This window comes from Dendrobates tinctorius, unplaced genomic scaffold, assembly GCF_039654945.1.
Source record: "Dendrobates tinctorius isolate UK_male_01 unplaced genomic scaffold, ASM3965494v1 ptg000075l, whole genome shotgun sequence".
NCBI classification, from domain to species: domain Eukaryota; kingdom Metazoa; phylum Chordata; class Amphibia; order Anura; family Dendrobatidae; genus Dendrobates; species Dendrobates tinctorius.
In genome coordinates this window covers 7,387,984-7,415,236 of record NW_027361743.1, presented here as the reverse complement: position 1 = coordinate 7,415,236, position 27,253 = coordinate 7,387,984, and the positions used below count along the sequence as shown (strand labels likewise).

The window sequence follows — 27,253 nt, the reverse complement described above, 5'->3', positions numbered from 1 at the left end:
GGAGTGCATTATACTCTATGGAGGACTATGGGGAGTGCATTATACTGTGTGGAGGACCATAGGGCATGCATTATACTATAAGGAGGACTATGGGGTGCAGCATACTATATGGAGGACTATGGAGTGCATTATACTGTATGGATGACTATTACAAGTGCATTATACTGTATGGAGGACTATGGGGCATGCATTATACTATAAGGAGGACTATAGGGTACAGCATACTATATGGAGGACTATGGAGTTCATTATACTGTATGGAGGACTACGGAGTTCATTAAACTGTATGGATGACTATGGCAAGTGCATTATACTGTATGGAGGACTATGGGGTGCATTATCCTGTATGAATGACTATGGGGAGTGCATTATCATATATGGAGGACTATGGGCTGCATTATACTGTATGGAGGACTATGGGGAGTGCATTATACTGTATGGAAGACTATGGGACGTGCATTATACTTTATGGATGACAATGTGGTGCATTATACTAAATGGAGGGCTATAGGGAGTGCATTATACTGCATGGAGGACTATGTGGTGCTTTATACTATATGTATTACTATGGAAACAAGTGGAGAAGGGGAAAAGGAGAGTCAGCTCACCATTGATGCAGCCACAATCCTGCTGAGAAGAGCACGGAAAAGCCTTGGATCCGGCTGAGGCAAACGAAGAGGAAACATCCAGCGTAGAAGCAGGTAAGTAAAAGGTCCAATTTTATTGAAGAAACAAATCACATCCATAAAAACATGGTAAGTGCAGTTCTGGTCACAGTGGATACAAACGACTGTTGGTTGTATCCACTGTGACCAGAACTGCATTTACTATCTTTTATGGATGTGATTTGTTTCTTCAATAAAATTTGACATTTTACTTATCTGCTTTTACGCTGGATTTTTCCTCTTCATATGTAGGGCTATGGGGTGTATTATACTGTATGGAGGACTATGGGGTGCATTACACTGCGTGGAAGACTATGGGGAGTGCATTATCCTGTATGGAGGACTATGAGGAGTCCATTATACTTTATGGAGGACTAAGTGGAGTGCATTATCCTCTATGGAGGACTATGGAAAGTGCATTATACTCGATGGAGGACTATGGGGAGTGCATTATATAGTATGGAGGACTATGGGGTGCATTATACTGTATGGAAGACTATGGGGAGTGCATTATCCTCTATGGAGGACTATGGGGAGTGCATTATACTCTATAGAGGACTATGGGGAGTGCATTATACTCTATGGAGGACATGATGGGACTCCCACTTAATTTTCCCTTATGCTGCTAGGATCCAGGTAATGTGTCTGTGTTCACCCAGCATGTAATAACGCTATATGTGATTAACTTTGCCAGTGGCGCTAATACTGAGTCTGAGTCTATTTGTTTACATTAGTTATACCTTCGGGTGAGTTTTTTCAGTAGTCAGTGACATGGGCTTCTAGGCAATGAGGCGCCCCTTTTTTCATACAGGGATTTTACAAAATATTTTTGGACCATTGTGATTGCAAGGCAATACATTTTCATGGTTAAATCCTCTGGCAATTTCCATTTTTCTATTGTCTGGTGTGTGCTAGGTCCCTTACCATGCAGCAATACATGTAATTTATTTGTTGGAGTTCAATACGTCATTTTCTTTTTCCTGTACTCTGTGCAATATCATGATGTATTTATGAAATATCTTTTAGTGGATTACTAATAAAATTTTTTATCAACTTCTTTGATATACGCATGTGATTTGGGGCTTTAATGAGCTTCCAGATGGTGGATTCATATTGTTGGTGTTTTGAGCTAATTGTACTTCTATTTGGCAATTTGGTATATCTTAATGACAGAGTAGAATAAGAAAAGATTGTACTCACCGGCTTCCCGGTTCTGTACCAGCTATGGTTGGCGCCGGTTCTCCTGTCACTTGAATGGCATGATAATGTCACATGAGCTCTGCAGCCAATCAGCGGTCACTGATTGGATGATGTTCATTAATATTCCATCAGAGAAGTTGATTGGCTGCAGCGCTCACATGTCATAACAGTGTTGTTGGAACTGTGATGCTGTAGAAGGGATTAGCTTTAAGGGTTATCCAAGTAGTGGTCAACTCCTTTAACATGTTCCATTAGACCAAGCTAAAAGCATAGCCAGATGTAGTTCATTTTAAGCCATTTTGACTAATTTCACCCCTGGATACTGTGAGGAGTTAGTTCTAAAAGAAATACAAATGAATTAGTAGAACCTAGAACGGGCATACTTTCAAAATTTCAACCCTTATACAAGTCATAAAAAATACTCACAAAACACTTTTATATTTTTACCCTCTAGCCAAAAATTTAGGACAGATTATTGGCTAGTGATACGACAAGCAGAGGTGAAAATGCTGCAGTGTAACGTAAAAAACAAATATGTACAAAAATGTTACATACTACTGCAGAATGTATTATTGAACTTCAAACCTATACACATGGGAGTATTAGGTCAGGAAATCTGAGCTATATACACATTGAAGCATCCTCTTGTCTTTCAGGTCCAAAAACTAAATAATTACCGCAGTGTCTGGTCAAGATGGATTCACTGTTCACACTTGGAGTCAGGATCTATCATGCTCGGTAAGTATGCACTTATGGTTACTTGGAGAGGGATGGAGGCATCATGCCTCTCTAAATCTCACCAAAAGAGGAACTTGACCTGCAACATCTACAGACTATACGTTTTTTGGGTGCAACATTTAAAAAAAAAGTACAAAAACAGTCTTTTATTGACATCGGGATTAGAGTTTCAAGAATGGCCTTTAAAGATCTCATCCAAATTAATATCCTTCATCCAGTCATCATTGATGTGGCCAGTTTTCAGTAACGCATCAATGAAGTCAGAGTCACCGTTTGGAGATGAACCTAGTCCACCATTCTGAGAAAGGAAATCAAATGAACTCAAGTCACTGTTAGAGTCGCTTCGTGAAAACGATCGAGAAATTTGATTGGGTGATGAAAATGTGTTTGGTGACATGGTCAACCCTCCGCTGACTTGGCTCATGCTTGGTAACATCTGTGATCTCAATGGAGATTGCCCATGATTAAAGCCCCGTAGTGGTTCAATACTTTGACCACTGTTGGATGGCGCCATTGTATTTAAAGGAGTCATTTGTACCCCGGGACTGACTTGGTTGGTCATCGATAGAGCACGTTGAGGGAATTGCTGATGACTGATCATGCCTTGAACGGACTGGTTGGAATATTGGTTGGTGTTGGCATAGCCCACTGTATCCTGCCTTTTTACTTCTGAACTCATCCATTTCTGGCTGGGAGATGAGTTATTGATGACATTTTGCGGTCTTTGTCCTGCTGTGCTTTGTCCATTGGGTCTAAATGTTGGGCCATTATTTACAGATTGAGTACCAAAATGTGACATATTTGTCCCAGATGTAACTGCTGGTTGACGAGGCACAACATTGCCATTTTGGCTTGTTCCCATCTGGTTTGGGCTGGTGTGACTCAGACCATTATACAGAGATTGCTGTGGACATGATACATTCCCATATATGCTTGGACTTCCCTGAAGAGGAGGCATTCTAGATCCATGGTTTGTTGAAGAATGAGTCTGATTCTGGGGTGTCATGTTCGTTGAAGGTGAATTTGGTAGAGTAGGATCTGGATTAACACCTACTGCTTGCAAGCCACCTGCACAATAAAAATTATATCAATTAAAGCAAATAGAAGAGGACTTAAAAACATAAAAAAAAGATCTAAAATATGTAAACACCTATCAGCTAAAACATTAAATCTGAAGAATAAGTGAAAAACATTGATCAACTCGTGACTATGGCACCTGTAAAGGGGTGGGATGACGTTCACATGATAGATGCAGAAAAGTTGTAAAAGAGTAAGGATTTAAGTTACTTTGACAAAGACCAAATTATGATAGCTGGACCATAGGGTCACAGCCTCATCAAAATTGCAGGTCTTGTGGAGTGTTTTTGGTCAGTAGTGGTTAGTACCTAGTACCAAAGGTGGACCATGGAATTACCACTGGTAAACCGAACGCCCAAGAGGGAGTGAAAGCTAGCCAGTTTGGTGTAATCCCATAGAGGAGCTGACTAATGCGGGGAGAGAAAGCTAGCCATTCTGGTCTGATCCCACAGGAGAGATAACTAATACGGGGAGCAAAAGCTAGCCAGTTTGGTCTGGTCCCACAGAAGAGCCAACTATTGCGGGTAGCGAAGGCTAGCCAGTCTGGTCTGATCCAATGGAAGAACTAATGCAGGGACAAAAAGCTAGCCAGTCTGGTCTGCTCCCAAAGAAGAGGTAACTAATGCAGGGAGTAAAAAAGGTAGCCAGTCTGATCTGGTCCCACAGAAGAGCTAATTATTGCAGGGAGCAAAGGCTAGCCAGTCTGGAATGATCCCGTAGAAGAACTAACTAATGCGGGGAGAGAAAGCTAGCCAGTCTGGTCTGATACCACACAGGAGCTAACTATTGTGGGAAGCGACGGCTAAGGCTACTTTCACACTAGCGTCGGCCGACGTACGTCGCAATCGTCGTTTTGGCGAAAAAACGCATCCTGCAAAGTTGCCCGCAGGATGCGTTTTTTCTCCATAGACTTGCATTAGCGTCGCATTGCGACGTATGGCCACACGTCCCATCCGTCGTGCGACGGATGCGTCGTGTTTTGGCGGCCACGACGCACACAAAAACGTTACATGTAACGGTTTTTTGTGCGTCGTGTCCGCCATTTTCGACCGCACATGCGTGGCCGAAACTCCGCCCCCTCCTCCCTGAACATTACAATGGGGCAGAGGATGCGCTGAAAAACTGCATCCGCTGCCCCCGCTGTGCAAAACTTTCACAGCGTGCGACGGTACGTCGGCACGACGCAGTGCGACGTCCGTCGGCCGACGCTAGTGTGAAAGTAGCCTAACAAGTCGTGTCAGCGAAGGCTAGCTAGTCTGGTCTGCTTCATAGAAAAGCTACAGTAGCACAAATTTCTGAAAATATTAATATTGGCTGTGATAGAAAGATGTCAGAGTACGAAGACCATTGCAGCTTATTGTGTATCGGGCTACACTAGCTACAGAACGCTCAGAGTGCCCATGATGACCCAAGGCAACCTACAAAAGTGCCTACAATGGGCATGTGAGAATCAGACCTATACTATAGCGTAATAGAAGAAGGTGGCCTGGTCTGATAAATTACATTTGTTTACTGCTTATGGGTGGCCAGGTGTGTTGCTTCCCTAGTAAACGGTGGCACAAGGGTGCACTAACGTGAGAATGAAGCCAGCACAGGCAGTGTGATACTCTGGGAAATGTTCTGTTGGGATATCTTTGCATTCTCCCATAGTAGTTGCCTCGCTCATTAGGATAATGGCACTGGCCATACTGTACATTGATTTGAGGAACATGAAAAAGAGATCAAGGTGATGACTTGTCTCCAAACTCCCTAGATGTCAATCCGATCGACAAATGTGCTGGAAGTCCGATCCATGCAGGCTGCACTAAGTGACTGATAGGACTTAAAGGGGTTTTCCCAAGAAAAAAAGATTTTTTAATTAATAAATCATGGAATAAAAATAAATTCCACAATTGGATGAGTTGAAAAAAAACGTTCCTGTGCTGAGATAATCTTATAAATCTGCCCCTGCTGCGCACTGTGTAAGGGCTGTGTCTGACTGTACAGTAACATGGTCTGATCATACCACATCTCTTGGGCAGGGGAGGAAGCAAAAGAGTTTATAGACATTATAGCACAGAAATCGGAAATTATTCTTTTTGTGAGAGAAAACATTTTGCTGGTTTCTTTTGAGAAATGTTTTACCTAAAACAAAAAATAATTTATGATTCCATGCTGTCCTGTCTGTATCCTCTTTTTTGCTTCCTCCCCTGCCCAGGGGCTGTGGTATGATCAGACCATGTTCCTGTACGGTCAGACACAGCCATTACACAGTACACAGCTGGGACACATTTCTAAGATTATCTCAGCACAGGAACATTTTATTTAAACACATCCAATTATGGCACTAATTATTATTCAAAGATCTATTGATTAAAATGTTGATTCAAAATTAAATTTGTTCATGGGAAAACCCCTTTGAAAAGATCTGCTGCTAGCCTCATAGGGCCAGTTGCCACGGGATACCTTCAGAGGAATTTTCTAATGTTTTCTGTGCAAGTCAGAGTGAAAAAATAATCTTGGTGTTTTCTTTTGGACCTTTTATGTATGGAGATATTGTATCCTAGAATAGTGGCGGTGCAAGAAGGATGTGTCGCTCCGTGCACAGCGCGCAGGTTCTGTACACAGGACTTCGCCATGTGCATGGGCCCTTAACCTCGGTTTGCCAGCAAGCATTACTTGTTTTTGGGTTTTTTGTCTTGCAAATTAACTTTTCTCTAAATCCCATGGACCCTTGATGTATATTATTGCCCGCCATATTTCTTGCTGCTATACAAATGAAAGAGCAGCTGTCAGGCGACTTGGATGAATTGCTAATTTTATTCAGAATTTTCAGCTTTTTATTTACTAACGTGTTTCTACAAGGATTCCTCTCTTCTGTTTTGGCAGCAGGGACAAGAGCTGATTTAACAAGTTCAGTAAGGCTGTCCGAGACGGTCATAAATTACAGTTATGTGCAGCTAGCCAATAAAAATGTCACTGTGAGATCTGAAGAAGAAAAAAAAAAAATTAAAACTTTTCACTTGTTGGTGCTGGTCGTATGTCTATGGACGAAGCCGTAATGAGGCACATTATTGTTCTGTATCTTCACAACGAAAAACACATCTAAGTGGGAAATAAACAGAATATAAGAAGGTGACAACTACTCTTGGAGCCAATTTACAGCACCCACAATCATTGTCCATTCCCTTTTACCCGGCACAGAATTGAAGAAGAAATATGTCTCGGTTGGAAACTCACCAAGGCTAGGAGATGAACTTGGCTTTGCCAAGTGCCAAGCTATGTAAGCTCTGTAGTCAGAAATGTACTAATACATTTCTATATAAGTTTTCAGTACACGTACTTTAAAAAAAAAAAACAAACAAAAAAAATCACTTTATAAAGAAGGGGATGAAGTTTGTTCACTCCTTTGGTTTTGATTAAAGCAACTTATTTTTTATTGCTTCTATGCATCAACTTGAAATCTTAATTAAAAAAAAGGAAGTAAAAAACATTTTTTTGTGTTTTCTATTGTTTCGTATCTGCAGCTCCTATGCAGAGCAATCTGTCTCCATGGTAACAGACTACAAACAGAACCTGTGTAGTCTGATCCAGCAGTCATGTTCCCTTTTACTTCTCGCAAGCACATCAAAGATTAGACATAGATTTTTTTTTTGATGAACACTTTTTGAAAAGCTGCCTAATTTATCATTTTAGACGCATGGTAACAATAACAAAAACTGGTTGTGAAGGTAGACCTTAAGTTTGTAGATCGGGCCTGAGTAATGTGCGGCCCGCCGACCAAGACAGCCAAAGGGCTGAAAACACTGATCCACAGCTCACTCTCCCTCGCCTATGTCCTGATTTCCTGAGGATGCAGATAGCAATGAATACACTGGTGGAGAGACACAGATAGCACACTTGATGACTTTTTTATACATGTGTGTAGGATATGTGCCTGTATATAGTGGGTTGTGAGGGCTCATATCGTATATAGGGGGTCTGTGTGGCGGCTCTTACTGTATATATGGGGCTATGTGGATGTTCACTGTTTATAGAGGGACTGTGTGGGGGATCTTACTGTATATAGGACTGTGTGAAGGCCCATAGTGAATACAGCGAGGCTATGTGAGGGCTCATACTGTATATTTAATATAACCGGAGATGTGTCCTTCTGTCCGAAGCCTCCGGCGCCTGCGCAATGTGGTGTCGGAGTCATTGCATAAGCATACCACACTTCGACGCCATCTTATTGGAGAGGAAGGGGCACGGCTTTCTGATGTGATCGCGGCCATCTCCCTGAAGATGGCTCTGTGGCAGCAGCTTCACTGGCAGTGATGAGGAGATCGGTGTGTACTGTGCTGCCGGTGAGACACCGGGAATGTGGATGCCGCACCTCCTGGAGGAGGTGATTAGGAGACTGGGGTATGCTGTGCTGCCGATGAGACACCAGGATTGTGGATACTGCACCTCCCGGTTGGCAGTGAAGACCGGCGTGTGCTGGATTGTGGATACAGCATCTGCCGGCCGCCAGTCACTTTTCCGACCGAACAGTGCAAATACCAGGAAGGAATGTGCGTGTTATGTGCGAATTTGCATATTCAATGTTTTCAATAAAATGGCACTAGAGATCGTGGTATGTGCACATACTGACTCTGGCGCCATTTTATTGAAGTGTGGCGCCCCTGTGGGTCCAGACGCCACAGAGGTACTGCACATAAACAATAGGTGTGGTACCCCACGACTAGTTAGGGTGGATGCATCTAACCACACTTCAACATCCCACATTTCACACTCAGTAGTGTAGCAGAGCACCCTTCATGGCTCCCTGCTTGGAACACGAAGTGTGTTGGGAGGTGGGTAGAGCGTAGTAAGGCGGGAGAATCCTAGGCTGAGGTGAGATTGAGAGATCCCCTGAGAGGGAGGAAAGGAGAAGGAGGTAGTCTGTGCAGCTCCCAACTGTAAGGGGAGTGCCAGACAGATTGGACAGAAACAGCAGATTCTCCGTAGGAAGAGTGGTTCTTCCAGGGACACGGTTGGAAAGCTATCCCATGAGTCTTAGTCCACGCTGATGGCTGTCAGGTGGAGGAAGGAACCAGGTTGGTCGCAGAAGGGACTCGGCCCCTTAGCCTAGTGGAGTGGAACTAAGGACTTAACTTGCAAAGCCGACAGCTGTGGTCACTTTACGGGCCACAGCAACCATCCACAGTAGTCTAACCAGAAAGGTGACTATATAGAGTCATGGGAACAGTGGGTTGTTGCCTGAAAAGGATTCGCAGTTGCTGGCCCAGACTGCTACTTGTGAGGCGCTGAAGTAGAAGAAGGAGTTTAAGCAGCGTATTGTTTGGAGACGGCCAGGAAAGGTAAACACTGACAGGGGAGGCGGGGAAGGTGCATTCCGTCCTATCTGGACATTATCTGGACCCCTCACCTGGCGGACTCAGTACTGAAGAGGGCATCTGTGTGCACCAGACTGTGAGTAAAGCCTTTGGAACTACAAGCCCTTGTGTCCTCCACTTATTCCTGCGCCACTCATCCAGCACTGCTGCACCTCTGTGCCTAACACTCATGGGCGGACATACCGCCAGTTCAGCCCGTGCAATGCACCGGGGCCCAGAGGTGGAAGGGGGCCCCTGAGCGTACTGCCCATAGCGGCAGAGTACGCAGCCGCTATGGGGCCAGAGTCCAGATTGTGGGCGGCGGGAGTCTAAGGGGCCCGGTATTTTGCAGCATCGGCCCCTCTTACTTCCTGCTGTAATCACCTGAACACCAGAGCTGGGGAGAGAGCGGCGCGGGAGAGCAGGAATTCAAAAAGGGGGTGTGTCATGCAAGGAGAGACGCTGGCCAATGAAAGCTTTCCTCATCAGACAGAGGAGAGCACTCACTGGCTGTTGTGTCGTCTGTCCTGCATGGCGCGTCCCAATGGTGAGTACTCACTGGTTGTCAGGGGCCGGGGCGCACAGCACACAGGGGACAGCAGTGGAGGAAGAGCAGGACTTACAGTGTGTACTGTATTCTGCTTCCTCCACTGTGCCATTCCAGGCAGGCTGCAGCATCTAGGAGCACAGGTGAAGAGGCTCACTGCTCGGGGCATCTCACAGAGGAGGTCAGGGGAGGGGAAGAGGCTCACTGCACGGGGCATCTCACAGAGGAGGTTGGGGGAGGGGAAGAGGCTCACTGCACGGGGCATCTCACAGAGGAGGTTGGGGGAGGGGAAGAGGCTCACTGCACGGGGCATCTCACAGAGGAGGTCGGGAGAGGGGAAGAGGCTCACTGCACGGGGCATCTCACAGAGGAGGCCGGGGGAGGGGAAGAGGCTCACTGCACAGGGCATCTCACAGAGAAGGTCAGGGGAGGGGAAGAGGCTCACTGCATGGGGCATCTCACAGAGGTCGGGAGAGGGGAAGAGCCTCACTGCAGGGGCATCTCACAGAGGAGGTCAGGGGAGGGGAAGAGGCTCACTGCACGGGGCATCTCACAGAGGAGGTCGGGGGAGGGGAAGAGGCTCACTGCACGGGGCATCTCACAGAGGAGGTCGGGGGAGGGGAAGAGGCTCACTGCACGGGGCATCTCACAGAGGAGGTTGGGGGAGGGGAAGAGGCTCACTGCACGGGGCATCTCACAGAGGAGGTCGGGAGAGGGGAAGAGGCTCACTGCACGGGGCATCTCACAGAGGAGGCCGGGGGAGGGGAAGAGGCTCACTGCACAGGGCATCTCACAGAGAAGGTCAGGGGAGGGGAAGAGGCTCACTGCATGGGGCATCTCACAGAGGTCGGGAGAGGGGAAGAGCCTCACTGCAGGGGCATCTCACAGAGGAGGTCAGGGGAGGGGAAGAGGCTCACTGCACGGGGCATCTCACAGAGGAGGTCGGGAGAGGGGAAGAGGCTAACTGCACGGGGCATCTGTGAGGAACAGAGGCCGCTATCTGCAGACCGGATATAACTTCAAGAGAAATGTGCTGTCTTCCAGGTGCAAAAATTAAAGATGTGTCTGACAGGATATCAGGACTCTTCAGACCTACAGATGACTACCCATTCCTGCTACTACATGTGGGGACAAATGACACCGCAAGAAACGACCTGGAAACCATCTGCAGAGGCTTTGAAGACTTAGGCAAGAAAGTGAAAGAACTGGGAGCGCAGGTGGTCTTCTCTTCCATCCTCCCAGTGGATGGCAATGGAACAAGGAGGTGGAATAAGATTCTGCAGGTGAACAACTGGCTACGTCGATGGTGCCGTCAGCAACGATTTGGATTTCTGGATCATGGAGTGAACTACTTATACGATGGACTACTTGCTAGAGATGGGGTGCACCTTACGAAGACTGGAAAGCATGTATTTGGAAGTCGCCTTGCTACACTTGTAAGGAGAGCTTTAAACTAGAACAACATGGGAAGGGAAGCAAAAGACCAGAAAAAGCCATACACCTGACAAATGCTATTGAGAACTCTGCTATTAGAAGTGGAAAGGACGAACAAAGACAAAAGAATCTAATTAATAAAAATATTGGAGAAAGAGAAACCAATCACAAACTAAAATGTTTCTATACTAATGCACAAAGCATGGGCAACAAACAAGGAGAATTGGAACTACTAACACAGGAAAAGAAATATGATGTCATTGGAATCACTGAAACTTGGTGGGACAATACACATGATTGGAATACAAGACTAGAAGGATACAACTTATTTGCAAGAAACAGACTTGATAAACGAGGAGGAGGTGTCGCATTGTATGTTAGAAACGCGTATATCTGCACAGAGATTGAAACTTCAGAGACTGGGAGTTCTGTGGAAACTGTTTGGGTAAGAATACAAGGACAGAACAATGGAAAGGACACCATTGTAGGCATTTACTACAGGCCACCTGTGCAAGCTGAAGATATGGATGAACTCTTTATGCATCAAATGGCCAAGTTCTCCAAAAAATATGACATAGTTGTCATGGGAGATTTCAACTATCCAGACATTTGTTGGGAATCTCTCTCAGGCAAAACTAACAGGTCAAGGAAATTCTTATCCTCTCTTGCTGACAACTTTATCTTCCAAAAGGTAAGGGAGAAAACAAGGGGAACTGCTACCTTGGATCTAATCCTTATAAACAGGGAGGAAATGGTTGAGGAGGTAAAAGTGGCTGGAACCCTAGGAGGTAGCGACCATGCTATTTTAGAATTTTGGATAACTAGAGGCGGAAGACCTGTGAAGACTCAGACGTCAAGGTTAGATTTCAGAAAGGCAGATTTTAAGGGATTCAGAAAGAGAATTGGAGGGATCCAATGGCTGGATATCCTTAAAGACAAAAATGTTTAGGAAGGATGGGAAATCTTGAAAAATGAAATTCTCAAAGCACAGTTGTTAACAATTCCGAAAAGAGGGAAGAATAGGAAGCATTTAAGGAAACCAGGATGGATGAACACAGAACTTAAGCACATGCTAAAAAGGAAGAAAAAAATGTTTATAAAATGGAAAGAGGGAGGCATATCTAAAGAAGAATATAATGCTGTCTGCAGAACCTGCAGGGCACAAATCAGATTAGCTAAAGCTGAAAATGAATTGAGGCTTGCAAGAGATGTCAAAAGCAATAATAAAGGATTTGGGGATATGTCAAAAGTAAAAGAAAAGTCAAAGATGCTATAGGATTTTTACAGGATGAAAATGATGAAATGGTAAGACAGGATGTTGAGAAGGCTGAACTTTTAAATTCCTATTTTGCATCTGTTTTCCCTCAGAAAGGAAATGCAACATCAACTGTTATTCACTGTCCTATTAAGGGAATAGAAGAATCCAGGATATCTATAAACAGAAAGATAGTGAGGAAACACTTAGCTAACCTAAATGAATTCAAGTCTCCAGGTCCAGATGAATTACACCCCAGAGTACTGAGGAAGATAGCAGAAGAAATTTTTGAACCCCTCTCCATAATCTTTGAAAATTCTTGGAGAACAGGAGAAGTGCCAGAAGACTGGAGAAGAGCAAATGTTGTTCCTATCTTCAAAAAGGGGAAGAAGGTGGACCCAGGCAACTATAGGCCGGTGAGTCTGACTTCTATACCAGGAAAGATCTTTGAACAAATTATTAAACAACATGTATGTCAATACCTGGATAAGAATGAAGTGATTAAACAGAGTCAGCATGGGTTTGTAACTAATAAGTCATGTCAGACTAACTTAATTTCCTTCTATGACGGTATCACTGATTGGGTGGATCAAGGAAATGCTGTAGATATAGTATATCTTGACTTCAGCAAAGCATTTGACAAAGTCTCTCATACAATCCTTATTGAAAAAATGACTAAGTATGGAATGGACAAGGCAACTGTTAGGTGGATTCATAACTGGCTTAGTGATCGGACCCAAAGAGTGGTCGTAAATGGCTGCACATCCAGTTGGAAGAATGTCTCAAGTGGGGTACCACAGGGCTCTGTCCTGGGCCCTGTATTGTTCAACATCTTTATCAATGATTTAGATGAAGGAATTGAGGGTAAACTGATTAAATTTGCTGATGACACAAAGCTAGGAGGGATAGCTAATACTAGAGAAGAGAGAGAGAGGATTCAAAAAGATTTAAATAAACTGGAGAAGTGGGCAGCAACTAACAGAATGGATTTTAACAGGGAGAAATGCAAAGTACTACATCTGGGCAATAAAAATGAAAAAAGCATATATAGAATGGGAGGAATAGGGCTAAGTGACAGCACATGTGAAAAAGACTTGGGTATACTAATAGATCACAGACTGAATATGAGTCAACAGTGTGATGCAGCAGCAAAAAAGGCAAATGCAATTCTAGGATGTATTAACAGAAGCATACAGTCTAGATCACGTGAAGTCATTATTTCCCTCTACTCCTCTTTGGTCAGACCTCATCTGGAATATTGTGTCCAGTTTTGGGCACCACATTTTAAAAAAGACATCAACAAACTGGAGCAAGTTCAGAAAAGAGCGACCAGAATGGTGACCGGTCTGCAAACCTTGTCTTATGAGGAAAGGTTGCAGGATTTGGGAATGTTTAGTTTGCAAAAGAGAAGACTGAGAGGAGACTTAATAGCTGTCTACAAATATCTAAAGGGCTGTCACATTGTAGAAGGATCAACTTTATTCTCATTTGCACAAGGAAAGACTAGAAGCAATGGGATGAAACTGAATGGGAGGAGACACAGATTAGATATTAGAAAAAACTTTTTGACAGTTAGAGTGATCAATGAGTGGAACAGGCTGCCACGAGAAGTGGTGAGTTCTCCTTCAATGGAAGTCTTCAAACAGAGGCTGGACAGACATCTGACTGGGATGATTTAGCGAATCCTGCTTTGAGCAGGGGGTTGGACCAGATGGCCCAGGAGGTCCCTTCCAACTCTACGATTCTATGATTCTATCTCACAGAGGAGGTCGGGAGAGGGGAAGAGGCTAACTGCATGGGGCATCTCACAGAGGAGGTCGGGAGGGGGAAGAGGCTCACTGCACGGGAGAGCTCTGCAGCAGCAGGGAGCTGAAATCCTCTGTGCTCTGTGTCCCCATCACCCACAGTGGTCCCTGCAGTCGTCTCCAGGCTCCAGCTTATCTCTGCACTATGTGGCCGACCTCCATGACTCATCTGAGCAGAACTCCTGAGGTTGTAGAATATGTGTGTGTATATTTACATATGTGTGTGTACAGTATATGTATGTGTGTGTGAATGTATATGTGTGTACCTGTGTATGTATGTATGATATATGTGTATGTACAGTATATGTGTGTCCGTGTATGTACGGTATACTGTATGTGTGTATGTATATATGGTGTATGTCTATGTGCATGTATGTAAGTGTGTGTATGTATGGTATATGTGTAGATATATGTGTATAGAAGTGTGTATGTATATGTGTATACTATGTGTATAAAAGTGTGTGCGTATGTGTGGTATAGGTATGTACAGTGTATGTGTGTATCTGTGTATGTACGGTATATGTGTGTATGTATATATGGTGTATGTCTATGTGCATGTATTTACAGTATATGTATATACTATATGTTTATATAAGTGTGTGTATGTATGGTATATGTGCATGTATTTGTATACTATGTGTATATAAGTGTGTGTATGTACGGTATAGTTATGTACAGTGTATGTACCTATGGTATGTATATGTGTGTGTATGTACAATATAGCTGTGTATATGTATGGTATATGTATGTGTATGTATGTACTGTATATATGTGTTTGTATGTGTGTATATGCATATACGGTATATGTATGCATCTGTGTGTATGTATGGTGTATGTGTGTATGTATCTATGGTATGTGTGTGTATGCATGTATGGTGTATGTATGTACTGTATATAAGTGTTTATCTGTGTGCATGTATGGTGTATGTATGTTATGTGTAGGTATGTATGCATGTACAGTATGTGTGTATATACGGTGTGTGTATGTGTATGCATGTACGGTATGTGTATCTGTGTGTGTGTGTGTGTGTATGTATGTATGGTATATGTATGTACGATGTATGTGTGATCCAGCAGATCATGGATAACTTGCTGATTACTGGGGATTCAACTACTGGGCCCCCAGCTCTATTCATTATCTATAGAGCTGCTGAGCTTGGCTATTTCCATCAGTTCCATAGACAATGAATAGAGCAGAAACCAGATGATACAGGCACCAGACATAAAATGTAATATAAACATTGTAGACTTATGTATTACACACACAGTATATATATCTATCTCAGTGAAAAAATATAAATATATTTTCTAGATGTGTGGGGCCCAAATATAACTTTTGCTATTGGGCCTTGTGATTGGTACGTACACCCCTGCTTGCAGGGCAGTAATAATGAGGGCAATCTGCCTTGTTTCTCGGAGCCTGAGGTTCCAGGGGTCCCATTGCCAGATTGCTCTCATCTTAAGAAACCTAATGGGCAGGGAGGGGGGCCCAGACACATTTCTTTCACAGGGGCCCCAAGCTGTCAGTGTCCGCCCCTGCTAACACTGCACCCTTTCCCTCAACACCTATTACTACTGCCCTGGGACTACAGCTCCACCTGTGGGGAGCTTCAACATCATTGCTGCACCACACCATCTGTCCTAGAGAAGCAACCCTGCAGCGCTGGTCAAACTGATCAGAAACCACAGGTGGCGTCATGAATCTCAATGACTTTATCCCCATCACTCTACCCCTTTTACATTGACTGCCTGAGGCCACGGACCAGGTCACTGCCACTGTGACATCTCCCATTGAAATCAATGGGCCCGGCACCGAGTACCCCACGGCCTCTGGGGGGCGAGTCAGAAGTATTGTACTACAAAATTAAAGGGAACCTTTAACCAGAAATAGCGCTGTTAACCTGGAGATATGCAGTTAATCTGCAGGTAAACAGCTTTGTTATGCTGCTCAGCACCTGCACATAGCCGAATGCTGTGGGGAGACAATGAACTTTATACTCCCCTACAGCCGTGGGGTCAGTCACTGCTTGGAGTATACAGAGCGGCTGCTGTAACCGCAACCCTCGGGCCTGACTGCGTGGGGACTCTTACTGTATATAGGGGGTGTCAACATATTTAATTCTGCTCTATATTAAGTGATACAATGTGGCCCCTTTTGAAAATTAATTGCCCACCTTTGTTATAGATGTTTTGCAAAACTCTCCGCTTCCCTTTTTTCCAGGAGCCCTTGGCTCTTTAACATGAGGGGGAATTTTTTAGTACCGTTCATCATGCACCCAGATCAGTCACCTCCATGATAGGCATCCATAAGAATTGGCATATGTTGATAAATTTTTCCAAGCCTTGCTAACCCTAGTTTCCTTTTCAGGTCTTCTTGTCCTCTGCTACTGAACCACAGATGCCTATAGGAGGTTGATCCTCGGTCTTTGTTTTACTATGATTTTGTAAGGGTTATGGGGCCAGTTCAATGCCCTGCACTCCTTGCATACGTCCCTGACGTGTAAATATGTCCTGACAGAAACTGTATATTCCATGTGTTGTGTAATGTATATACATATATATATATTGTGTATTACACTATGCTTATGTTCATATATTGCAAATGTACTGATGTTTCTGTAGTGTAAAGGGTTAGGGATAGTACAGGATTTAGCCCACTAGGGGGGCACAATAGAGTAAGATAGGAGTAAGTTAGGCCAATAGGATTCAGCTAGTTAGGAGGGGCCAACTTAGGGTAGTTGGGGGAGCTTCCTGGGTTCAGGCAGAAGGGGCAGGGGCGGACAGGACAGGACAGTTGAGTTCCGTAACGTTTACGCAGAAGAGCCCAGTTGTCCAGGGCCTATGGCTGACAGTCACACTGCGGTGGAGGAATACAGGGCAGCATCAATATGGTAGCAGCTAACTTCATGGGAACAACCCTAAACGTCTGAGGCGAAGCGGACAGGGAACTCCTGAAGCGGGTTAATCTGACCAGTCGGGAAGCTGAGGTACCGAAGGCGATGATAAGACCCTGAGATATTCCTGAAGAAGTGAGGGACAGTACAGGGAACGCAATGATGATCTTTTTGAAGAACCTTGTGCTGTTTCTGTGACTAAACTGGACGAGCTGAGTAAAATTGTTTTGTTAAAACAGGATTTGGACTGGATTTGGTGCTTAAGGAATGAAGCCCCAGCAGACCGAGGTGGACCCTGATGTACAAAGTAAGTGGACCACCAAATGCATCACAGAAGGAAAAATGTATTTATGTGGTGGGAGGCCAGGGCACACCAGAGCAGCCACCGTTAGCCATGACTACAGCCCTGCCCCCCCGTTACACTATCATTGAAAGTTGGCCCTATTAAGGGTTCCATAACAAAGATTAAAATAAACCTCCTTTTTGGTGTAGCCTAACACCCCGAAAGATGACTAGTAGGACAGGAAAACTTGGTTGCTGTTAAAATAAGGGTCGGACCCAACATCGAGTGGGCAGCCTCTTTGCAGGTGTCTCATAGACGCCGCTTTGGTTGCCTCTATAGTTACATATGCTTTGACCCTAGGATAATCTCAGTAGATATAAGATTTATGGTGCCCAAACACATTAGACAGTTGTCAGCCAAAGAACTTGTTCGGCTGATAGCCATCTCTCTTGCCTCCTCCATGCATGTGATCGATCGCGTCGTCGGCAAGAAGTTCATGTGTTCTCTATAGGGAGAGAGGAGAAATTCGCTACCGGAGGTGTCCGAAGAATAAAAGGATTGGGAGGATTCCAAACACATAAGATGGTTGGCAGATCCAAATCAGCATGTTTGGCCAACTTTAGAGGTAGAAGTTGCACATAGCCAACTAGTCTCCGATTTAAAGAATTGGGTCACACGAAGGCTGCAGTAACCCACAATTTTTCTGTCAGAATTTATATGACTAAAATTCACTTTGGCGCCTTAGCCTAGATGTAAAAAAAACCTAGCTCATACTTACTGGCAAACTGATTCGCCTGATGAATGCCGACAGTGCTTCTCCGCTGATCCTTATAGTCTGGTGGTGGTCTTGTCAAATGTCTGCTTAATTGTTCCTGGTTATTACACTTCTCCTTCAACGGAAAAGAAAAAAAGTTCAACTATGAAAATCCTACAGCATTTTTTTTTTAAAAGTCTAATATGGAAGAAATTAACATCTGCTAGGATGGACAAGTATCTAACATATGGGTACGGAATTCTGCAAAGATTTTTGTTCTTGTATTGTAAATGGTCACAGATTTGGTATCGAGTTCACACTGAAGATTCATGACCATCCTGCTTCATCACAACCAAATAGACATCAAAGATGAGAAGTATTGCACCAAGAAAATATTGAGGTGAATATTCCAATTGAAGACACCTTATTTTCTCTTCCACCTGTAAATGGTTTTACTCTCTATCCCACACATACATTCCTACTTCTTCACATTCCCGATCATCTGCTCCTCTCTCGGTGTAAATACTCTATTGAGAACATCACATTTCATATTAAGATCTTATATAGCCTCGATCAAAGCGAAATCCTTGTTTTTTTAACTTTACTGCTCTTAAAACCCATACTGCTTCTGGGATTCTGCTTCTGAGTGAATAGGATTGGCGGTGGTCGCTTAAAAATCTGATGGTGGAACCGCCACTACTCTATAAAAAAAATGATGGTGGAACCGCCACTGCTCTAGAAGAAAACTGTGTCACAGGGTTACTGCGACAGTGTGGAGCCACAAGCCCGCAGTGTCTGATTGCTCCTACCCTGGCACTGAGAAGAAGCACTTCTCCTTCATTTTAAATGTGTTTATTTCTTCTGGCACAACATGGGTTAATCTTCCATGTTGGAAATCCCTGTGCTTGGTTAGCCACTCATTTTCCCTTTATAATCTTGGCTCTGACACTAATCCTTGTCAGAGCTAGCATTTGCTGCATAGCTATCGGTGGGAGAGGAGTTCATATGAGAAGGACAGTAGGAGGAGTTATTAGTGACTGTTGCTTGGTTGGTATGTGTGGTAACTCCCTATCCTTCTCTATTTTGGTTTATTCCCCTACCTTCACACCATGGTGTATTCTTCTGTTATATGTGAGTGAATATTTTGTATGCCTGGAGTTTTCTTTTAACCCTTGTTGGTGTTGCCTTGTTTGTTGAGTTGGTGTACTACATCGCACAGTTGCGCTCTCTCTTCTCTGGGTTGGGGAAGAGAGACAACAGATAAAAGGGCTAGCTAAGAAGATAAGGCAAGGGCGGAGGCCCTGTCATCTTCACCTTCAGAAGTATCCAGGGGAGTAGGCCAAGCTAATGGCTCCCTAGTGTTAGGGACAGGGAGGGAGCCCATGGTCCCTGGTCACCCGACAGCTGAGTCGTGACACTCTGATGATGGAACTGCCACTGCTCTAGAAAAAAACTCTGATGGTGGAACCATCACTGCTTTAAAAAAAAAAAAAAAAAACTGAAGGGGATACAATGCTAAGCCTTTTTACTCTCAGAATTAGTGGAGGGCCAAGGAATCACTCCTCACCCATCATTAAGTGATGGCACATCCCAGCAAAATCTATAGTGTTAAAATGAAAGATGAGCAAATCTGCTAAAATTCAAATTCCTGAGATTTGCTATTTGTATTGAACTGATTTGCCACAAACCAAAATTACAGTAAAAATAAAATATTTATTTTGCTATGAGATGTCTCCAGAGCAAAATAAATGGAGAAGTTACAAAATAAAAAAAAAAACACATTATACTCCCCTGGGCGAGGGGAGTATAATGTGTTTTTTTTTTTTTTATCACCTGTCCTGGCGCCCCAGCTCCCACTCCCACCCAGTCCTCTGCTTGCTCACTCTTGGTGTTCTCTTCCATTTTCAATCTTCTGCGCTTTTAGTGTTCACTACATCTCAAACCACACCATGAGATGCCAAAAATGTGAATCTGGAAGAGAAGACCGTAACCGGAGGGAGAAAGCCAGCAAAAAACTTGGTGGAGAGCTGCGAAGCCAGGAGAGATGAGTGAGGCAAGTATAATTTTTTTTTTTGTTTGTTTTTTAACCCTCTCCCAGCTCTTACAAACAAATCAAGCAAAATTATCACCATCTTGCTTGATTTAAGTAAATCAAATTGCAAAAAAATTGGGCATCAGGGAAATCTGATTTATTTTTTTTTTCAAATTTGGAGCAAATTCGCTTTCCTCCACTCTAATTAAAGTCCCTTTGGTGCAATTCTATTTTTAGTTACTTGCATGTAATCTCAGCTAAAAATCATTCCTGCAATTGGGTTTCATTAAAAATGTTTGCGTCCATTTGGCTATTCCAGGCTCTTTTGTATCCCTGCAAGTTGCTGGCTGCAGAATGACCCCAAGAATCCATCAGTGGGAGATGTAACTCATTTATCTGAGCTCATGTGTGACCACAGACCGCATTAAAATTGAGCTGAACTTTGATGTGGTCATATCTTAGGTGAAATTGAGTAGGAAAAGACAAATAAAAGAGTAACAAACTGCTCACGAGAGCGCACTTGCTTGATAGACTCTCAGATAAGTTATTCTCCAGCCAACAAAATGCAGGAAACAAAAAGCATGTAAAAGCAAAACCGTGCAAACTTTTAAATAAAATCCATGGGCAAAAATTATTGTTAGCAGAAAATATATGCAGTTCAGTAAAAGAAAAACATATGACAATTATCCATATTCTTTAAAGAGTGTAGCAAAGTCTGGGAGGACTGGGTTAAATCCTAGCAGTGAAGGTCTTGATTGCTGGATGTTGAGCAGAGTCGAGTGTGCTGCTGGTGAGTGACCAGTCAAAATGTGAGCTGTAGCTGGCAGAGAGACATACAAGGGTTTCTCTCTGAATGGAGACTGCATTGCGCTATTGCAGGAAAGAGACAAGCTGAGTCTCTCTCTGAATGGAGACTGCATAGGTCAGCTAGGAAAGCAGTCTGTGTGTTGGAGCTGCAGAGATCCATAAATTTTGTCTGCAGTGACCTCTACAAGTAAAAAGTAGAATTATAAATTATATGCCATCCATAAAAATGGGTAACCATGTGATGCATGAATAGACCAGGTGTACCAGAGCAATAGTAATTCTGCGGATACGGAGTTAAGTTCTCTCTATGCCCTAATAATAGATAGTCTTATTGATATAATCCCTTTTATTTTCGTGATATTTTATTTTTGGATAAAGGACCGTTTCTGACGGGCTCATTACCGTTCCGGGTAACATCTGCTGCATCTGTCTCTGCATGATGCTCGTCTTCTCCATCATTTGCTGGGTTAATAACGCTTGCTGGGTGTTGTAGCCATTTGGACTTGAACAAGAAGCGGAGCTTGAGCTGCTCCCAAGACTTGTAGTGTTACACTGCTGGTCCTGAAAAAAAATAGAAACCACAACTTTAATAACTAAATCGTGCTAAGCAAAGGGAAACACGTGGATTCCAATAGGATTTAAACAGTCAAGTACCCAAAGTATGTTCAAGAAATACTGCGAGAGGTATCAGGGGTGGTGGCAAAAAAAGTGGGATTCCGGAAACTAATATTCATCACCTATCCAATGAATAAGGGATAAAAAGGTAAATTGTTGAGGATCTGATTGATGTCACCCCACCAATTGCTAGAGAAGGGGAACCTGGTGCCCCCAGCTACACGAGTGTGGCAAGGAGTAGTGGTTGCACACGTTCGCTGACTCTGTGAGAGTGGCCGAAATTGCCAAACGCAAGGTGGATCGATCAGACTACTACTGATCTACCATTTGTCACCTATCCAGGGGATAATAGTTTGCAGCACGCTTACTTAACTCACATAGTAATAGCTTATTAAACTAATAAAGATGTCCAGCCCCCAATCCTGGAGACTAAGTGGCCATAAAGGCCCTAGCTGTGTAGAATGGCTTGTTTTCTGCTAAAGTGTACCACTAACTATAGAGAGCGACTATCATCTGCACCTCCTTCTCCTGAAGCGTGGAGTTCATGTGGGTCTTTTCACTGGGTAAAGGTTCGTGGCGGCCTTCTCCTTTTCACAAATATAATGCAAACTGAGAGGCCCAGCCCTCATTCCTGGAGGCTAATTGGCCAAAATTATTTGGGAGAGAGAGAAGAGGGAGATAGAAGGAGACAGAGAGAGGGAGAGCGATGGAGAGAGGGAGAGTGAGGGAGAGAGGATGACAGAGGGAGAAAGAGGGAGAGAGAGGGAGAGCAATGGAGAGAGGTTGAGAGAGAGGGAGAGTGAGGGAGAAAGAGGGAGAGAGAGAGGGAGAAAGTGAGGGAGAGAGAGGGAGAAAGTGAGGGGGGGAGAGAGGGAAACAGAGAGAGAGGGAGAGCGATGGAGAGAGGATGAGAGAGAGGGAGAGTGAAGGAGAGAGGAGAAAGAGAGAGAGGGGGGAGAGAGAGGGGGGAGAGAGAGGGGAGAGAGAGAGGGGAGAGAGAGAGGGGGAAAGAGAGGGAGAGAGACAGAGGAAGGATGAAAGAAAGAAAGAAAGAAAGGAAAGTATGGGAAGAAGGAAGGAAGTGAGAGAAAGAGAGAGAGAAAGTCAGAGGTAGAGAGTGAAAAAGAGAAAGAAAAAGAAAGAGAGAGAGAGACAGGAAGAGAGAAATTACAGCTGCATCCTCCCTCTACAGGAAAGACTAAAACAGCCAAACACTATCCTAGTGAATAGGTGATAAATGTGAGATTGGCGTCTTTTTCTCTATGGCTTACCATTAGCTATGCTCCTGCACAATAAGAGAAGCTGCAGCTGCTCTACAGGAGTGACTGGAAGAGCGCAGCACTTACTAGGGGTCGAGGTAATCCATCAATCTAATTTGAGAGACCACAGTGATTGATACCTTTTAATGGCTAATTGAAAATATGGTATATTGCAAGCTTTCAAGACAACTCAGGTCTCATCAGGCATAGAAGAGCCTGATGAAGAGACCTGAGTATTTTTCTATTACGTTCAGGTCTGGAACGGAGCCACTCCATAGTTACCCTGGCTGTGTTTTTTGGGTCATTGACCCAGCAAAGACCCATCTTCAATGCTCTTATTGAGGGAAGGAGATTGTTAACTAAAATCTCACGATAAATGATCCCATCCATGCTCTCTTCAATACGGTACAGTCATCCTGACCCCTTTGGAGACAAGCACCCACAAAGTATGTTGTTTCCCCCACCATGCTTCACGGCTGGGACAGTGTTCCTGGGGTTGCACTCATCCTTCTTCTTCCTCCAAACATGGTGAGTGGAGTTGATACCAAAAAGTTCTATTTTGGTCTCATCTGACCACATTACTTTCTCCAATGCCACCTCTGGATCATCCAGATGGACATTGGAGACCTTCAAATGGGCCTGGACATGTGCAAGCGAGCAGCGGGACCTTGCGTGCCCTCCAGGATTTAATCCATGACGGCATAGTGTGTTACTAATGGTAATGTTTGAGACTGTGGCCCAAGCCTTTTCTAAGAATCATCCTTACCCCATGAGATGAGATCTTGCATGGAGCCCCAGACCGAGGAAGATTTTCAGTCATCTTGTGTTTCTTCCATTTTCTAATAACTGCGCCAACAGTTGTTGCCTGCTCACCAAGCTGCTTGCCTATTGTCCTGTAGTCCATCCCAGCCTTGCGCAGGTCTACAATTTTGGCCCTGGTGTCCTTAGACAGCTCTTTGGTCTTGACCATGGTGTAGAGGTTGGAGTGTGATTGAGTGTGTGGACAGGTGTCTTTTATATAGGTAACGAGTTCAAACAGGTGCAATTAATACAGGTAATGAGTGCAGAGTAGGAGGCTTCTTAAAGAAAAACTAACAGGTCTGTGAGAGGCAGAATTCTTGCTGGTTGGTCGGTGAGCAAATACTCATTTCATACAATAAAATGCGATTTAATTATTTAAAAATCATACAATGTGACTTTCTGGGTTTTATTTTTAGATTCTGTCTCTCACAGGTGAAGGTACCTACGATAAAAATTACAGACCTCTCCATTCTTTGTAGGTGGGAAAAAGTGCAAAATCGGCAGCGTATCAAATACTTATTTTCCCTCTATAAGAGTGACTTAAAGGTTCCCATCCATCATTCTTCATGGACATCTGTCCACAAACGCAAGGTGACTTCAGGGCATAGAGAAAGAGAAGCTGCAGCAGGATCCCTCTCCTCCTAGTGTTTTTTTTTTTCCTGGAGATAACATTTAGGTTTGGAGGGAGGGAGACAAAAAAAAACAACTCTTACACGTACAGGGTGGGCCATTTATATGGACAACCTGGGTGGGCCATGTATATGGATACACCTAAATAAAATGGGAAGGGTTGGTGATATCAACTTCCTGTTCTTGGCACATTAGTATATGGGATGGGGAAAACTTTTCAAGATGAGTGGTGACCATGGCGGCCATTTTGAACTCGGCCATTTTGGATCCAACTTATAAATGGCCCACCCAGGTGTATCCATATAAATGGCCCACCCTGTATATAAATAAATGGGTGACCTCAGGGCAAAGATTTGGCTCACCATCCCTAGCTCTGTGCAACGGATTCTCCTTCCCTTAAAGGAACCTGTCACCCCCTGGGCGTTTTTAAGTAAAAGAGCCACCTCCAGCAGCACTAAGGCTGCATTCTGTGAAGGTGGCTCTTCTGTTTCTGACCCCTAGTAACGCCAAAATATTGACTTTTATAAATAGCTCCTCATACCTGTATTGAGTCACATAGGTATGGTGTGTCCCCCTGTATCAGCCGCCTCCCAGCCATCCATCATGCCTGTGTGTTACGTCTGTGCGCCGCCTCCTCTTGTGTTGTATGCCGCTGCCTGCGCTGTTCCAACAGTTCTCGGGCATGCGCAGTTTATAAGAAGCTTTTGTATCTTATAAAATTTTGTATGTTAATATGTAATATTAGTTTATATAACAGTAATAATAATTATGTATGAAATCATAAGATGAAGACATCCAGATTGACTGCTCTAGAATTCATCATTACGTGAACTTTCCAGGAGCTCTGACTGATTCATGACCTCTTCTTCTACAAATTAGGTGGCTGGCTGTGGAAAACGATGCCATGTGTAATATTTCCCAAACCGGTGAGTTCATAAGCACCGTGAACTACATTGGTCCTGACATATCATGGAATTTTCCTGTCCCATGGTTTGCAGTTCCAGAGCAAGTCATTTATTATTCATGGACTGAAAGACTTACTGCAATTCATCGAAGTGCATAGATACAGAGGAAGAAATATGTGCTAATTTCAAAAATTGATAATAAGTTGCTTATGTCATTGCTTACTAATGTTTTAGTAATAGATCTTATCAGAGAATTCTGCTTTTTTCTCCTCCTGGACTGATCTTTCGCTCTTACCTCAAGGGTAAAATCTGTATTCCTCTTCATATTATCTGCTAATTCTAAACGTTGACATACATTTTACCACTTAGAAAACATGTGATATTGGATCATTTTCCTCCTTTATAAGATTACATAGTCTAATGATTTTGACTCATTTGTTGGATTGGAGTCACTTTATCTACTATACCAAATCTGATGTTGTTTTAGGTCAAATTTATGCAAAAATATTAAAAAAAATACTGAGAGGTTCACAAACTTTCAAGCACTTTCATGCCTCTCTGGCTTCCTGACAATATGAAATCATCTATCTATTTGTAGCTCCTTCTGATCAGATGTGATTTGATAGCACCTCCCTAGGTGACATCTCCGCAAGGAATCTCAGGACATGTAATTTCCAGACTGACTGCCTGCAGACAATTAATATGGCGGCTGGAAAAATGATTCTCTTCTCAGTGTGCGGAAAGGGTGCACACATTAATCATGCAAAAGTACCTACTGTATACAAACTTATTTTGTCACTATGCATAACTAATTTACAGGTGTTCACATAAGGATTCTTCTGTGTGTGAAGAATATTAATAAAGAGTCCACTTTGGTGGTTAAACATTCTGGAATATTTATTTGGGCAGTCCTTTGGCTTGCATTCAGGTCTGACACATAATTAGACCTTTCTTCACATGTAACAAATTATGTCAGTTTGCATGCCGGATCCCTTATCCTTCGTGCTTGAGAACTATGTTGGGAGGCAATTTGCTCCCTGTCTGGATGTCATCAGGTACTGCAATCTACGCCCGGGGTAAAAACAACACTACCCACCATGTATCGAGGTAGGAAACAGACAATGACCCATAGAATGGAGGCAGACATAGACAGAAACCTTATATTCTGCGAATGTTGTGCATTTTGCACTATTCACTGTCTGAACTTATTTAAAGGGAATCTGTCACCTATTTTTTTGCATATAAGCTGCCGACACTGCCATCAGGGGCTTATCTACAGTATTCTGTAATGCTGTAGATAAGCCCCCAATGTAACCTGAAAGATAAGAAAAACGAGTTATATTATACTCACCTAGGGGTCCGAGTCTTCCCATCTTCATGCGATGACGTCCTCTTCCTTGCTGCCTGTCGCGGCTCCTGCGCAGGCGTAATTCTCTGCCATGTTGAGGGCAGAGTAAAGTACTGCAGTGCGCAGGCGCCGGGAAAGGTCAGAGAGGGCCAGCGCCTGCGCACTGCAGTACTTATGTACTTAACAATAGCAATAAAAACTACAGTTCACGTTGCTAAAAAAGCAAAAGAGAAATGCCTTTACACATCTCGATGAACAAAAAAAATAATAAAAGTTTGTGGTATAAGAATATTTTTTAAAGAAGTGACGCTGCAACCACACGGTTAGCGCTTTTAAAATGGAATTCAAGCAAAAATGGCGGAATTGCATTTTTTTTTTACCAATCCAGCCAAATTACTTTTGGACTACTTTTAGTAAACCCTCCTGTGCGTTCATGTTTTGTTTCTGCCGCTATAATTACTGTTTTCACTCTCTTTTTCATTGCTTCCCTGTTAGAATTCAGGAAAAAGTTAACAAGAAATCATAAAAAGTTTTCAGTAGAAAGTTGTCAGGTGTCGAGAAATGTGGGGTCTGGAATTCCATCCCTGTTCCTTGGAAAAGCAAGGCTTAGCCGTACAGCGGGGCTGTGCTGTCTTTGGCAGCGCTGCTTATGGCACATACAGTCATAGGATTAGATGAGTTTTAGGCTTAATGCCGTCAAGCTGTGGTTATGGCAAAGATGTTTGGAAATTATTATAAGTAAGCTTATCTGTATGGCTGCCAAAAATCACTAAATGGAAGGTCAGGATGATATACTGTTTTACATTGTTCTGGGGGAAAAACAGGACTTATTAATAGGGAGATTTATTAAGATGTAAATGTGGAAAAG

At 43.5% G+C, this 27,253-nt stretch overlaps 1 protein-coding gene across 1 annotated transcript in view; it reads right to left on the bottom strand.

The window, feature by feature from the left end:
- Positions 1–885: 885 nt before the first annotated feature.
- MAML2 (mastermind like transcriptional coactivator 2) overlaps positions 886–27,253 on the bottom strand; it is a 235,251-nt gene continuing 208,883 nt past the window's right edge. The window contains exons 4-6 of the mRNA XM_073582951.1: positions 21,230–21,388; positions 18,013–18,124; positions 886–3,671 (exon numbers count right to left, since the gene is read on the bottom strand). Coding sequence (XP_073439052.1) covers positions 2,773–3,671; positions 18,013–18,124; positions 21,230–21,388 — 1,170 coding nt within the window. The 3' untranslated portion in view covers positions 886–2,772. The remainder of the gene's footprint in view (positions 3,672–18,012; positions 18,125–21,229; positions 21,389–27,253) is intronic.